At 40.2% G+C, this 16,977-nt stretch overlaps 1 protein-coding gene across 2 annotated transcripts in view; it reads left to right on the plus strand.

The window, feature by feature from the left end:
- Window positions 1-16,977, plus strand: part of LOC126298377 (inhibitor of growth protein 3-like) — a 171,589-nt gene that overhangs the window by 23,167 nt on the left and 131,445 nt on the right. The window contains exon 2 of one of the 2 annotated variants that reach the window (XM_049989685.1): window positions 1,481-1,593. The exons of the other annotated variant lie outside the window; for it this stretch is intronic. Coding sequence (XP_049845642.1) covers window positions 1,563-1,593 — 31 coding nt within the window. The 5' untranslated portion in view covers window positions 1,481-1,562. The remainder of the gene's footprint in view (window positions 1-1,480; window positions 1,594-16,977) is intronic. 2 annotated transcript variants of the gene reach the window in all.

Below are 16,977 nucleotides of genomic sequence, written 5' to 3' on the forward strand. Positions count from 1 at the left end.
CAAAAATAAATAAATATTAAAAAATAGGCCTCTATATTGCCCTCAGGTCCATAATTTGCTGTCAAAAAAGTCTTCCACTCAATATTGTCCATTGTACCACTTGTGAGTGGTTCATTCTTTGGGAATACGGAAGTGTCCGATTCCACCCATGTGCTTTGACCCATGACATCATCAATATGGCAGAAATGACTATTCTAAGAGTCTCCAATATGGCGCCTATGACGGAACTACATACACACAGCAGGAAACACGAAAATACGTATAAATAAGACAACACCTCCCTCCAAAAATACAATCAAACTAACGGGGCAACTGCAGGCAATTGGGGGTTTTAGGGAGTGGACAAGCTTAAAAAAAAAAAAAGAGGCCTCACCACGATCCCAAAACACACAAGATGACGAACAAAAAAAAATTAGAAAATCTACAGGAATCGGACACTTCCCTTGACCTACATAGGTCATTGGCAGCTGATGATGCCAAAACACCAATGCCTACAGCAAAAACTATGAAAATTGGAATCAGACATTTCCCCTTGACCACACCTGACAGTACCAAAACACCTATACCTACATATAAAAATACGAAAATTGGAATTGGTCATTTCCCTTGACCTATATAGGTCAACTATAACTACTGATGCGAAAAACAATTACACACACAGGACTGCCATCGAACAAGAAGACAACATCTACAAACACAACCAACTCAAACCTTATCAATTTTTTTTTCCCTACATCAGTTTTGAGGAATGAATATTTAGATATGGCCCATGTTTGCTGCATTAAAACCCAATTATGACGACTTTCATGATGGGTTTTTGATACAACTTTCAACCCCCCCGCCCCGCCCCACTTGTATATACCAACAATTAAAATATGGAGAAAGTGACAATAAATCAAGTACTGAAATAAAGAAAAATATTTTTCAACAGAAATATCTTAAATGTTACTGTTATTGATGTTTTTATTGTAGTAGTTGTTGCTGTTGCTATTTTTTGGTAAAAAGAGAACGTTAGTGATGTCAAGCAACATTACTATTTTAGGAGGTAATTTATCAGATGTTCTGTGCACAGGTACAAGCATGGACAATAAAGAAAAGTGAGAAGAGTGTTGAAGCTTTTTGATGGAAGACGGTAAGGATTCCAATTAGTAAGGTTTCACAAGAAGGGGATACCACAAGGAAGCTCTGTGATTGTGTGAAAGTAATATTAATAATATAGGATCTACTTCAAAGAAAATCACAAAAGTACTTAGCTGCAGCTGGAATTTCTGAAGCAGTTATGAAATAAATGGTGTTTGAGTGATTTCTAGTGTTGGAGGTATAAATAACTGTGTGTGTCCTTCAGAACTGGAGTTCCAGTTTATAATTTTTGCATTTACACAGGAACAAAAAACATAGCAATTCTGTGATAAAATAGTTTAAATGTGTTGTGTGAAACCGTAACCTTAAGCATTTGTTGCCTAAAATCTGTGATACACAGGAAATCGGAGAATCACGTGTAAAAGCAACTTCAGTCAGAAGAAATGTGTGGTAGTAACTGAGACTCTTTAGAAAAATACATAATGCAGAGTTATTTAGAAGACTGTCGAGAAAGTGAGTATACTAAGGGAAAACAACTTAATGGTTTTGTTTATGTATCAATTTTTTTATGTTGTCTATAAACATGATTTATTTTTATTTTTTTATTTTTAGCTTTAGGTTATGTTGTGGGATTATGACCTCATTGATGTGTATCTAGCAAGTACGTGGATGGCAACTATGGAATCTTGAGTGGAGTGTGGTATTGCACCCATTTATTTGTACCAGAGACACCTCGCATGTGTATTCTTATTTTTGTTTCACCTGCCACACTCGGCAGTTATCCCTCTTTAAGTTTAAATACTGATGTGGTATTATGACTAGTGTGTGTGTTACTTTTCCACTTTTTCATTGACTGTCCCTCGTAATGGCCTAATACGGATGGGAAAGTCCAAGGGAAGGAGGCACCTCTTATTAGAAAAGACTTGGTGGAGACAATATTTAGCCATGGAAAGAATATTTTATTTATTGTCACTGTGGTGCCAAAAGTATGATGGAATTTATTTTTTATGTACTCCTGATGGATCTCACCTATGAAGTTTTCAAGTAGTATGGTATTAGCACTATAAGAAATTATGAATTTGAAATTTTAAAAAGGTTCAGGAGTTCATTGCAAAAATACCATTTTACAGCAGTGATAAGTGAGACATGAGGAAAAAAATTACTAAATATGAAAAAAGCAGACAAAAAATTAACTTGCTCTGGTAATAGCATAAAAAAGGAGTGCAGTAGTCAACGTATAATATATAGATACATACACAACTGATGGATGAGTGAGTGTTTTGAACAGTAATATTTGTGTGTATGTAAATGAAAAAATAGTAATAAAAAACTTTTTGATAAGTGAATATAACATTCCCATACAACAAGATGAAGTTACTGAGGAGTTGTAAGGACCCATAAGCCTCTGCAAAAACTAATGTATATGCTAAATAGCATGAATAGTGTGACTGATTGTAGGTGATTAAAAATTGTGAGTGTGAGACTAACAGAAGAAGACGAGAAAAAGTAATGAAAGTATTGTGACTGATAATATGATTTGGATGAGGAATTATTTCCATTGATGCTTTTCAAGCAATTAGCTCATATTTCAAACTGAACGAAATGTGAACAATTTGGACCATTAAGGGACTGCTGACTATAAGAGGGTGTGTGCAGATCAGTGCAAAATCATTTGCTCTGTCTCATTAATAAAGACAGGTTGCTGGGAAATAGCACTATCATAGTCATGAACAGAAGAAAGATGATTTAGGGTAAAATGAGTAGAGATGAAAATCGATACAAAAGTAGCTCTGCAATCGTGTCATCCAGAGAGCTATGTTTAAGTATATAATGTGCATAAAAATTAGATCTGATGAAGATAAGTACATCATAATAATGATGATTATAAGCAATAGGGTGAGGTGAAGAATGGAGCTGAAAAACTGTGTAAAAGCAAGAACAGAAGTGTTAAAATGATTAATGGGGTGTATCATGTGGTTCAAAGTGCAGGAGAAGCCCCTAAGTGTGGTGTTACATTGGTAGCTGTGGTCTCAGTTTTGTTACTTGTGTATTCAAGCAGCTTCTGACTCTGGACACCATTCTAGAGCTTGTTGCCGCAGAAAAATTCGAAATTGTCACTGGGAGTCACATATGGGACCTTCACTTCAGAAACTGACTATGCATATCACTAGACTATGGATGCAACACAGACAACTTGTGCCATGAAATAAACACTTATTTCACACAACTGCATGGATGGAAAAATCAACAAACAAACAAACTTGGAAGTTGGCTTGAAACTAGCTGGATTGTGATTATTGTGAAAACTGAGACTGATTCCCATCATGATATTGGTTATAGTTTATTTTCCAAAGTGATGGTGTATATGATTACAGTAGCGTTGGAAAATATCTTGGTAAAGAAATGAAGTGGATGTAGGAAGTGTAGATTTTGCTCAGGTAATGTGTTCATTATTAGGTACATGTTGTAGACAGCCTCGGTTAGCAGAATAGCAGAGTGTAACTAGTATTGACATGGTTTCTTCTGCTTCATTTTTCATTCGTGGATAGTATAGGAAGAAAATAAAAAGAAAAGCAAAGGGTGTATTGGTAAATAGGAAATTAATTTCTAATGGGACATTATTTATTGGTTATTTCAGATACTTTTAGCAACAAAATAAAGGGAGACAGTTATCAGTTTAAACAAACTTGTTGCAACAAAGGAGATATAGAGAGAAACGTACACCACTGTGAAAAAAAATGATAAGAAAAGCATTAGTAATGATATTTATAGCACTGATGCTGCCATTATGGGGCTTGCCATCATAAGATACATGTAAAAGTACGGAAATGAGTTATAATTCAGGGAGTCCAGATGTATATATATTTTTTTCTTTTCTTGGTTACTCCTGACCAGATTGTGAGAATGAAGAAGTTGTCACTAATGGTGCTACCTCGTTCTTTCCTTTCTTTCTTGCTTCCATGTATCCCCAAGTGTATAAAATTTTAGTTTCTTTTTCTCTGCCTGATCTCTAATGCTTTACGTTACAGCTCAGGAAGTGGAAATTTTTTATGTTGATGTATTTACAGGTCATCAGTTCTTATCATTTGCTTCACCTTCCAAGTCATGGTTCTGCCATCCGCGTATAAGTAATGTGTGTTTTCTCTTTTTTGATAACTGTCAGATGATATGCATGAGTATGTGTTATCACGCATGGTAGTACTAATTGATCAATGGTATCTTGATATTATGTTGCAAAGATAGAACTTTAATTTGACACATACCGCAAATAAGCCAACAAAATTGTCAGCACAATATATTTCAAAATCAAGATAATGGAAAAAAGTTGAAATTTCTGTAATTTTGGCACATGGCTTATTGGGATGTGATTGTGTTGTTTTCATGTTGTTGTTTTTTCTTTTTTTAATTACTTATTTTATGTTAAGCCTTTCAACAAACAGTAAATGGATTTTGGAAATGGGATACAAAAAGAGGAAGCTGAAAATTCTCTGTGTTAAAAATAAAATAAATTTATTAATTTTGAGTCACTTGACTCCAGCATTTTGTGTTTCAAATATTTCTAAAATATTTTGCTGCTATTTTTGGGGAATTTGAGGCTTCCTTGCAACTGTATTTTCAGTTTATGATGCCAGTTGGGTGTATGTTTCAGATTTTTTTACGCCAGTTCCATACCACATTATCCAAAAAGATTTTGCAATTTTACAAACACAAAAATATTTAATAATTCATAACATACTCAGTGTTTTGTGTAACTTTCTGTATCTTCTTTTGTCAAAAAAAAAAAAAAAAAAAAAAAAACCCTTGTTTGTACAAGTTGTTATGTTCGTTTCAAGACTGTTGTAACATTTAAAACTCTTAATCTCTTTCTTCTTTTTTCTGCATTTATGATGTGAAACTTTCTGTGTCTCAGTGATAGTTGATGACATTATTTGTCAAAATACACGCCTTGCCAATGCATGGTGAATCGAGAATACATCATGCCATAGATACTTTTGTTTCACAGATTTTGAATGTTGCACAAAATACTTGAAATTTCCACATTTTTAATATCAATGAACCAATAGTGTACACATATCTATGGTAAAAAATCTGTTTGTGACATAACACATGTAAAGGAAATATATGAGGATTAGTTAAGAAAGAAAAATAATTTTGTTGTTGACTTACTTTTATTTATTTGAACTAAGTATTACAAAATGAAAACTCTTATGTTCAATTTAGTGCCACTCTCCCCTTTTTCTAGGCATACTTGCTAAAGCATTTGAAATTTCTTGGCCCCGTACTACAAAAAATCACTTTCATAAATTTATGGACAGTTCTGGACAAACTTCTGCTCTTGCTGATTGTCTTCAAACTGCTGTCCTTCCAGCACTTCTTAAATAACACGAACATCTGGAAATCACACACTGAAATATCTGGAACTTGTTTGTTACAATCAGAATGTTATGTCGCCCAAACTTTGAGAGTCCACAATAATCCATGTCAACAGATAAACTAATTTGAAAATGATTCTATCTGGTGGTGTTGTTGCTTATCAAGCATCAATGTTATGTGAAGCAGTTCTTGTTCATGTAACAGCATCATGAACTTTGGTGTATTTGTTCTCCTTTTATGTGTAAATTAATTCCTGCCATTAACTCTTTCTCTGGCCTTTAAGAAACTGTACAAGAAAGACAACTAATCAGTTGTCTGTTAAAACTGTTTCAAGACTTTGGCAACTAAGAAACAAATTTTCACTTCCAATGGGCATGGATTCCCTTTTATTCACCACTCCACATTAGTAGTCACATTAGTAGTCATCTTTTACATGTACACTCTGCAAACCACTGAGGCTGCTTGATAGAGGGTACTTCCCATTGCATTAGGGTTTCGTCCTGTTCCATTTGCATTTGGAGCTTGGGAAGAATGAGCATCCCACCAGTGGGCCCTCAACTCTTTTATGAGTACATGCTAGGCTACCAGGGGGCTCCAGCACTACTTCCCTTTCTGTGCTGCAAGCCTATGCTTCCTCTTCTGCCCTTCCTTTGGATGGTCTCTCTAGTGCAGATCTCGTTTTGGCGTGGTACATGATGTAGAATCCTGTTTTTCAATTTAACTTCCAGCACACTCTACACTTTTTCATTAATAAGTACTTGGTCCCCATTGTGTATACAGTGAACTTGTGCCTCATGGTACAACTTTGGAGGCTGTGGCTATTCAAGTAAGTACATTTCAGGACTTTACCATCTGTAATGTTTATGTCCTCCCCATTGGTGGAGTGCCTTAGAAGATATTGTTTGCATTGGTTCGCCGTATTTACTGATCTTCGATAACTTCAGTACCCATAATCCTTTGTGGGGTGGAGCGCCAATCACTGGCCGTGGTAAAGACATCAAAAACTTAATGGCAGATCTTGACTTCTGTCCCTTGAATATTGGTGCCTCCACACACTTCAGTGCGGCAACTTACTCAGCCATTGATCTTTCTATTTGGATCTCTGGTCTTCTCCCAGCCACCTACTGGATGGTACACGATGACACTATGTGGTAGTGACCATTTCCCAATCTTTCAGTCCCTCCCTCAGTGTCACTACCTAAGGCCCCATCTCTCCCTCCACAATGCCTACTGGGATGATTTCACCTCCTCTGTTTTTTGATACTCCACCTGTCAGATGGTACTACATTGGAGGACCTCTGAAATTGCTGAGGCCATTAGAGATTGCAAGCGGGCTTTCCAGCACCACAAGTGGCATCTATTGATTGAGCACCTCATTGCCTTTAAATGGCTGTGTTTCCAGGTCTGCCACATCATAAAACTATGGAATCAAGAATGTTGGGAATGGTATGTTTCAACCATTGGACCATGTACGCCTCATTTGCAGGTTTGTGTGAAGATGAGACACCTCTGTGGATACCAGTTCTCTGCAGGTGTACTTGGTATTTCATTGAACATTGCTATTTTCACTGATCCAGATGCCACAGCCAAACAATTTGACTGTATTATGCTTGAACCACTGTGTCTGAGACCTATCAACCTGCCTTTTGTGTCCTTAAACAGCAGATTGAGTGATTGCACTTATTTTTCACTACACGCCACTCCATTCAGTGAGGGGGAAATTCTTCAGTGCTATAGCCCTTTTCCCTGGTACAGCCCCAGGGCCAGACTGCATCCACAATCAAATCCTCAGAACACCTATCAGTGGAATGTCAGTGTCATCTCCCTACCATCTGCAACCGTATCTGGAGCAAGGATGTGCCCCCATCTCAATGGCAGGAAGGAGAGTATCATCCTCCCAGTATTGAAACCAGGTGAGCATCCCTAAGAGATGGACAGCTATTACCCAATTAGTCTCACTGGTGTTATGTGAAAATTGCTTGAACACATAGTGAGCTGGGGTCTGTGTTGGGTCCTTAAGTCATACGGTCTTCTGGCTCAATCCCACTGCAGGTTTCACCAAGGCTGTTCCACTTATGATAATTTGATTTGCTTGGAGTCTGCCATCCAGACATATTTTGACCAACGTCAACACCTTATTGCTGTTTTCTTCGACCTACAAAAGGCTTGTGACATCACACGATGACACCACATTCTCTCTACCTTACATGGGTGGGGCCACAACTCCCTCCTCCCTCCTCTTTACCCCAGTCCCGCCTCCCTCTCCTGTCCCCCTCCCCTGCAGTTCCCACGCACTCTACTTTGTGTGCTGCTCCTGCTCCTCAGCTGGTGAAGCGTCCCCCTTCTTCAGTGCCCACTGGTGATGGGGCTCCCTCCCATAAACCCTTCCCCCCTGCTTCTCCTAGGATGGACACCTGCTGCCACAACTTGGCCTCAGGAGCCAGTCAGTGCACCCCAAAGTTGCTCGCTGTCTTTCAGTTCCAGATGTTCCAGAATCCTGCTCTCCCTTTCTGTCCTGCTCTCCTTGACCTATGAGAGAGAAGAAGAAGAAACATAAATACTTAATGAAATAGAGCAAGTGGGTGTGTTGGGAATGCTTTATCTCCTCCAGGTTCTTATGTCCTTTCATCATGGGTGTGGGCTACACTCCTCACCCTTCAAGGCCATCAGCGACAGTTTTACGTTCCGGGCCATCCAGGTGGCCTTCGTACAGATCCATCAGTTATTGGGGAACACCTTGTAACCCATTTTGCTACAACATTGGTGTCAGCCTCCTTTCCAACCACCTTCCTCATCTGGAAACAGAGGTCTGAAGCTTCCCACTTATCTATAACTCTTTTGTCAGGTGGAATCCTAAAATGAACCTTTTACTGAATGGGAACTTCCACTGGCCCTCTCTTTTCACCACAATTTAGCCCCTGGCTCTGATTCCATCCATGACCAGTTTCTTCAACACCTCAATCCTCCATGGCGATGATATCTCCTCATGGTGTTTACCTCTATTTAGCTCCAAGGCATTTTCCCCGCTAAATGTAGGGACAGTGTTGAAGTTTCAGTCCTTAAGCCCAGCAAGGATCCATTACCCCTCAGTGGTTGCCAGCCCATCACTCTGACTAATGTCACCTGAAATTTACTTGAACAGATGATGGTTTGTTGACTCAGTTGGGCCCTTGAATCTTGGGACTTTTTATCTCCTTACCAATGCAGATTTTAGGAGTGATCTCTGCTTTGATTCCTTAGGTTGACATCTCGACCATCAACTGTCTTCTTTCTGAAGACAAACGCTTCTTTATAGTGTCGTATTTGATAGAAATACTCTGCACCAAATAAGTATGCATTTTGAATGTTAAAATCACCTGCTTCCCAAAATGTTTTGAATAGTTTCATCACATTCAAATCTCCTACTTTTTCGAATCATTTACGAGGGCACTGGGAATTAGGTCCCACAGTTGTTTTACTTACAGTTGCTCCTGTCGAGAAACATACTCTTTGCGCAAATTACGCCTCTTCTGTTTAATTTTGCATTGGGAATCGACTCTCAGCCTTTTTTGAGACGACCTCTTTGTCTGTTCGAGGGTCCCTTCCTGAATGGTTTCTGCAGGAGCGATACACTGTTCGTTGTTTTCGGCAACATGATCTGATTCGCTATTAACCTGTACAACAACAAAAACTACTATTACCGTTACCATTATCATTATCACATGTAACAATATAAATGAGAAATGCGCATTCACACACCACTTAGCCAAAAAAATGTAGCCATTCTAAAATAACCTCAAAATTAACATACTTCAGGAACATAATGGTATGTACAGGCACTTACCATTATGTTCGTGAAAGTACTAAAGACAGTATATTTACAAAATAACATACCTCTGAGTCATCTGAATCATTAGGAATGTATTCTGGATACCTCTCGAAGATATTAGTATCATTGGAAGTATATTACTCGTATTCTGCCATGTTCACTGTTGCCATAATCTCGGAGATGTTTTTACTTGCCGCCATTCTCTCTGTCACTTACCATTACGTTTCCGCAACAGACGCACAGTGGCGCTTACCATTAAGCTCCACCCTGACATCTGTTGAGTGAATTTGGAACTACTAGTAAGTTTACTACAGTGTGCATCCCACAGGGGGTGTCATTAGCCATCTACTGCAAAATACATGGCGATGGCGCTTACCATTGTGTTCACCCGAGCAGCTCATATATAACTTGCGCCGTCTGTTACCTCTGTTGATCCAACATTCATTTCAGGGCAAGCCATTCCTGAAACTGGTGTTTGTTTCCTGCACGCTCATTGGCAACTGCTTCTGCACCTTTTCTCGGCCACCATCCCTCCTATGTGTTTTCTCACGGGCTACTTTCTTCTCCTTCTTCTTCCTTCCATCCACCTATTCCTTGTTTTTCATTGTATCTGACACCATAACAGATCTGCCTGCAGCCTTTGCCTCCAGGGGGCTCACATCTCTTTTGTGAGTACATGCTTGGTGAACATGGAGTCCTGGCCGTTGCAGTGCTACTTCCCTTTCTGTTTTGTAAGTCAGTCCTCGTACTGTTCTTTTTTCCCCCTCTGCCTTTACATTGGATTGTTTTGGTGCCAATCATGTTTGGAATTGGTTTATGTTTTTTGACACTCATTTTTTCTTTCGGCAATTTGTACTTTTCATCCTTCCCTACATGGTCCACATTGTTGGGTTTGACCTACCATTCCTCCTACAAATTTTACAGAAGTATGGATCATGCAAGGAAGGTTGCCCAACATGGCATATGTTTGACATTTTGTACCTTTATATATTTGCACCACTCCTTTCTGACAGATGGAATAGCCCAAAACCCAGCACTGTAGCCATCCCGCCAAGGGGGGGCTCTTTGAGTACCTGAATTGTCGTAGCCCCTGATCATGCAGTGATCACACTATTGGTGCCTGTGCTGGAAACTTGCACGTATTTGAGGAGTGTGTGCCTGTTGTGGCTAGGGTATGGGGATTCCAGGCAACAGTTACCAAGCTGCTAACTGTTGCTGTGGCTGGGTGGTGCCAGGGGCAAGTGTCCCTGTTCAGAGTGGGTGACAGGTGGCACCAAGGTGGATAACTCACAAATGAAGCACTCAGACTTTGTGGACATCAGTTGCACATGAACACTTTTTGTGCACCTCCCTCTGTTTGTGTCAGTTGCAGGAAGCACCTTTACCCATGTTCATTGGGCTGCTCTGTCTTCCAAAGAAAAAAAGAAAATCCAAGAATACATGACTACTGACCGACTGATGTATCAACAGGACAAGAAGGAACATGACCGAATGCATCCTGCACATATGACTTTGATGCTTGCTACATCAACAACAACATTATTATCTCTAGCCCTTTTACATTGGGCCCTCAGGGCTGCTTGACTACATCCCCTTCCCTGCTGCTTGGGGGCCCCCCCTCCGACTGTTTGCCCCCACACCCCCCTGTGTCCCAGAAACTAGGGCAGACAAGCCCTCACAAACATCGAAATCATCCAAGGAGAACAGGAACAAAAAGACCTCCAAGATGGAGTCCTCATTGGTTTGCATGCCACTGGACGCCACATGTTTTGACTCGTTACCCTACCATCCTATGCCAACCTGTTCATGGGCTGTGTAGAGAAATACTTCCTAGTCATCCAGAACCCCAAACCCCTTACCTGGTTCACCCTCATCAATAGCATCTTCAGTGATCTGGACCTACCAACTCACAACACCTCCATCGTGACAGCTGCGACTCAATCCACACCAAGAAGTCACTTACACGCAGCCTAGCCACTTCTGGCCATTGACTCTGCAATGACAAGCAGCTTTCTCCAAATATGCTGAGAGTCTCCTGAGACTTTCACAGGCTGATACTACTCTATCATCCTTATCCAGAAATTGATTTTCTGTGTCCTATCTATCCAGTCACCTGCCACACCCACTGGCTGATCACAGAGGAGCATCCTCCTTGTGACGCAGTACCATGCGGAACTAGAGCAATTGAATTATGTTCAACTCCCTCTCGCCATGCACTGAAATTAGAAATATCCTCCTCATTCCTCCCACAGCAGTGTTCCAGCACCCAATCAACTTATGCAGTAACCTTGTCTGTGCATTTTCCGATCCTGCTCCCAACCCCTTAGCCCTTATACCAAACCTTGTAAAAGACCCACATGTTAAACCTGTCCCATACATCCTCCCACTGCCATCTGCTCCAATCCTGTCACAGGCATTTCCTACCCCATCAAAGATAGGACCACATGTAAAGGCAGCTGTGTAATATAGCAAGTTAACTACAGGCACTGTACAGCATTCTATGTGGACATTACCACTAACAAGCTGTCTGTCCGCATGAATAGCCACTGCCAAATTGTGGCCGAGAGACAAATGGACCAGCCTGTTGCTAAATGTGCTGTACATCACAGAGAACTTGACTTCAATGGCTGCTTTGCAGTCCATTCTATCTGGATTCTTCCCACCTTTTCTGAATTGTGCAGGTGGGAATTCTTGGTGTAACATATCCTTCATCCCCATAAACCTCCTGGCCTCAACCTTTGCTAGTCCCCGTCCCCAATCTGCCTCTGTCCCCTTCCCTGCGTCCACTTCAGCCTCACACATGCCTTCTGTCCCCCAGCTCACATGCATAGTCCTTTCCTTTTCCCTGCTTCTCTCTGTGCCCAAGTACAGCTTGTGTTGCTTCACCTAGCAGTCTGGTACCCTGTCTGCTACATCTGTGCTCACACACATACAAGCAGCATTACATCTTCACCCACCTCTACCCTGCTATCCTTCCCATCCCCACTACCCATGACCACTGCTCGCTGAAGTGGCACTACAGCACCTGGAGAAACAGTGGCCTTGTGTGTGTAAGTTGTGCTTGTGTTTGTCTCTCATCTGTTGAGGGACTTCGTCCAAAAGCTGAGATTTTTCCAACTTTAGCTGTAAATGTGCCAGTCTGCCTCTCAATGCATACCATGTGTGGTGAGTAGCAATCTGTCCAATTAATTTTGTTATTCCATTGTGGATATTCCAAGTTTTATAAGTTCAGTGTATAAAACAAGGAGCATGGTTTCTTTTTCTATTCGGGTACTGTAAATTGTTAAAACTGCATTAATGCAGCTTTATTTTACGAAACACACAGTGATAATTGTCTCCCCAGTATTTAAAGACTCTCAGTATTCCACAGTTTTCATGCTCTGTTCTAGATAGTATAAAATGAAAACTTTTTCCTGTAGTGCAATCACAGACTGTTGGTAGAAGGCTCACTTCACCCATTATGGTAAATATTGCAATCCATTGCAAACATGCTTACCTGTGCTCATGGGAAATTGAAATGGGGATAGCTGCTGAGTAGGAGCGAGAGCATTTCTGTTGCCATGTTGTATGGTACTCGCTGTCAATATGACACTTGATGCTGGGTGAGGCAGAGGGACAGTATCATCACATTTGATTATGACCAGGTCATGGGTTCCCACAGAATAGGCTTTCAGTTTTGGTGAACACTCAGGCATTAGGCTTTTAACATTTCACTGTGTCAAGGGTGTACCGTGAGTACTTTGATCCTGTAGGAAACTGTCATATCAAGACTTTGATGCTGCAGGCGCAGAGTGCTGATACCAAGGGCTGCCACTATCACTTACTGTAGTAGCAAATAAATGTTCTACACTGTGCTCACCAGACTAATGTTGGACAACAACAACATCTGCTGCTGCTACTACTACTTCTACTACTACTTCTACTTCTACTACTACTACTACTACTACTACTACTACTACTACTCCCCCACAAGTGTACTTATACTCTCAACTGTTGAGTGTCTTTAATTCAAATGCTCAAGAGTTTATATTGATACTTTCAGTCTCTTGCAGGGCTTGGAAACAGATTTTTGTGTTGCACAGTTATTGCTTTTTGGAAAGGCTTTGATAGAATACCACTAACAGATGAATAATGTTCTCACAAAATTATCATCTCTGTGCAAGAGCAGAATAAGAATCTTGTTGCTGATGCATCTAGTACATCAGTGTAAATGGTCATCAAAAGTACCTTAACATTGAATGTTCATGAGGGAGTTGTGACAAGACAGTAGTATTCTTTGTGCAGAAAACACTGACGTGTTTGGTGTAGTGCCAGCTCAATAAGCCCTGCATAATGTGAAAGGCTCTGTAGTAACTTAAAACTCATTTAGAAATTATGTAAAGGTAATTCACTTCAGACAGGTGTTTGAAATTCCGCAATTTTGTTTGATTACAAAATCACCAGGTAACTGTAGAGTCAGTGCATAACTTCAAGTATATGGGCAAGAAATTTTGGAGTAATCTCAGATGGAATAAAAGTTTGAAATAAATAGATGGAGATGTAATTCACAAATTGAACTTGATTTGAAACTTCTGTGGAAATGTGATTTGTATCCATTATTAAGGTAAATGAAGAAACTCTGCCATGAAGTATTCTCGATTATTGAGTAAACAGTTTTTAATGTTGATAACTAGGACAATGTTTTCCCTGATATGCACCACAGATTGGGGGATGTCCTCACTTTGTGGAGGAAAGATGCCCAGATTTTCAAGTAGCTCTTTACAATCAGCCTGATTACTACTTCTAGCTGTTATTCTTATGGCCCTTTTCTGCAGTTTAAAAATTGTCCATATTGTGTGTCTTTGATCTATAGAAAAGAATTTCATAGCTCAGAACTGAATGCATGCAGATCTTGCATGCAGTCGCCACAAGACATCAGCTGTTACAAAATGATGTTAAAATCATAAGAGCATAAAATGCTGATGACATTCTTCGTGCCAGTATCTTTGTGTGCTCATTCCTTGTTGGCTGCTACTGTTCATCCCTAAAAACTTTGTGCTTGCTACACAATCTATAGGGTTATCATCTATGCCTCATGTGACGGTGTTGTCCCCTGCTGAAGTGCACCCTGTATGTTTTTCCTATGCTTAACATTAATTTATTACATACTTTCCAATTGTAAACATCCTTGAGGGTTTTATTTGCTTTCTGTATTAGGAATTCTGATGTTTTATCTGTGACTATGGTGTTGCTGTCATCTGTATAGAGAACTTGGCCTTGCACATTGATATGACGATAGCACTACATGTTATAATTCATCATCTCTACACCAGTGCTCTGTAATACTTACGACAAAGCTTCTCAAAGACTGTAACTCAGCTTCAAGTTGTGTACTTCATTTTTAATGGACTGCTCATTTTGATGAAAAATAGAACATTCTAAGCAAATTTGCTTGGTGTTCGTGCACTCCAATACGGTACTTTCTAATTTTTGCCTATGAGTTGAAGAAATCTCTAAGCAGGTTGAAATACTTTTAAGAGAGGAACCTGTTGTCATGGTTTATTCTAAAAAATGCCTAGTTATCATACTCATGGCAAGTTATTTGACTATGAGTGACCCCACATACACCTGCTTTACTCTCACTAATCAACTCCACCAACCGACCTTTGCAGCCCTGTTGACGTGCAGATTGTGCCTATGGTAGCCTAATGTCCTGATAGTCACTGCTGACTCCAGTGCAATGTGCATCCAATTAGCAGTCATCAGTGCCATCTCCACATTGTCTCACCATACAGCACTACCAAGACAGGCCGATCTTGCACCAGAAAAGCTTTACCATGTTTACATTGGTACTACCAGTTAGGGAAGCTATCTTATTCTGGGCACCACCTATGTTGTATGCCCAGTCCCTGTACAAGCTTTCCCTGCTCCACCCATTATCACCACCTGATTATCGTTGGTGAAATCCTTACACAAAAGCATTAAACACTCAGTCACCTGATTTAGCTCAGCACTTGCTTAAAAAAGCTGGCGACCTGATACTCCTCCCATAACTTCTCTTGTAATCAATGGCCTGCACCTCTGCTATGACTGGTGCCTTGCAGCAGCACTTCTTCCCAATGTTGGTGGTTTTCCTATCCTTCCTAACTGCAGGCAGGGACTACTGCACATTACCTTTTCCTACACCATCCTGAGGCTACTGTCCCCTCAACTCTGGCATCTGGAACCTGTTGCTGGTAGACACAACAAAACTATGACATCACATTCTCCTCCTGCTAACCCTCCTACCAGCTGCCAGTTCCCAACCACCTCCTTGCCACTGCCTTGCCTCATTCTCACAAGCTCTCTCCTAACTTTATCCATCTGTGCCTAAATGGCACAGATCATACTTTCTTGCACCTCTGTTAACCTATTTCTGTTGCATATTTTGCCCAGAGTCCTGCCAGTGACATTCCCCCTAGCGAAACCATTTACTACAGCACCCACAATGCATCCCACTACTTTATTCAGGGAACTCCCACAGTTTCCACTTACAGTCAAATAAAAAGTCTTTCTACATCAAATGGAAAAACTTAAACATGTAGAAGTAATGGAACATTATGAGGTATATTATGTGTGTTTCACTATTTTTTTTTTTAAAAAAAAAAGGTAAGTTCATTACTAGCGTATTTACAAGGGCATGCTGACAAGTAACACCTCAGAATTTATGTGAAACCTCTTAAAGCTTTTTAATTAAAACAAACTTTATTAACATTCTACATCTTTATTCTTCATGTCTACATATTTATTTCTTAACATAATCACCTTGGTAATGAACACATTTCGCCCAATGAGAGGTCAATTTATTGTTATCATCACTGTAGAATGTTTACTTTGTTGATGGAGCCACAGCCTCACCTCTGCTTGCACTCCTTCATTGCTATCAAAGTGAAATCCTTGAAAGTGTTGTTTCAGTTTTGGAAACAGATAAAAATTTCATGAGGCTAAGTCGGGACTTTATAGAGGATGATCGATGACAGTGAACCCAAGGCATCTGATAGTTGCAGATGTTGCAGCACTCATATCTGGTCTTTCATTGTTATGCTGAAGAAGAGATTGCTCATGGGTGAATGAAGTCTTTTGAATTCATGCTTTCTGATTTCTAAGGATCACTCAGTACCATGCAGAGTTTATGGTGGTGCCTTCAGGAATGAATTCCAAATGCTCCACACCTTGAATGTCCCAGAACACACTGAGCATGACTGCCTGCTGATGGCATGATCTTCAACTTATTTGGCAGGGTTATCCTGTGTGGTGGAACTCCAATGATGCTGTTATGTTTTTGGGGTAAAAATGGTGATCACCACTTTCATCAGCTGTCACAGTGTTGTTAAGGAACCCATAACCCTTACATTGAAAGCACTAAAGAAATTGTTGGCAGATGACCAGTCTCCTCTGTTTCATATCAGGAGTGAGCATTTGAGGCACCCACAGTCCACACAGTTTTCTGTAATGTAGTTCTGCAATGATGACCTGTACACACTCTCATGATATGCCACACTTATCTGAGAGTTGTGTCTGTGCTATCCAGTGATTTGCTATGATGACTTTATCAACCCGGTTCTGATGAGTCTCATTGCTTGATGTACTTGGGCATCCACTCTGATCTCTGTCACACATGTTGAGGTTAGCATCACCATATCCTTTGTCATGAGCACAAACAACCCAACATTGCACATTAATTCTGTCCATGCAAT

Source organism: Schistocerca gregaria, chromosome X, assembly GCF_023897955.1.
Source record: "Schistocerca gregaria isolate iqSchGreg1 chromosome X, iqSchGreg1.2, whole genome shotgun sequence".
In the NCBI taxonomy this organism is placed as follows: Eukaryota; Metazoa; Arthropoda; class Insecta; order Orthoptera; family Acrididae; genus Schistocerca; species Schistocerca gregaria.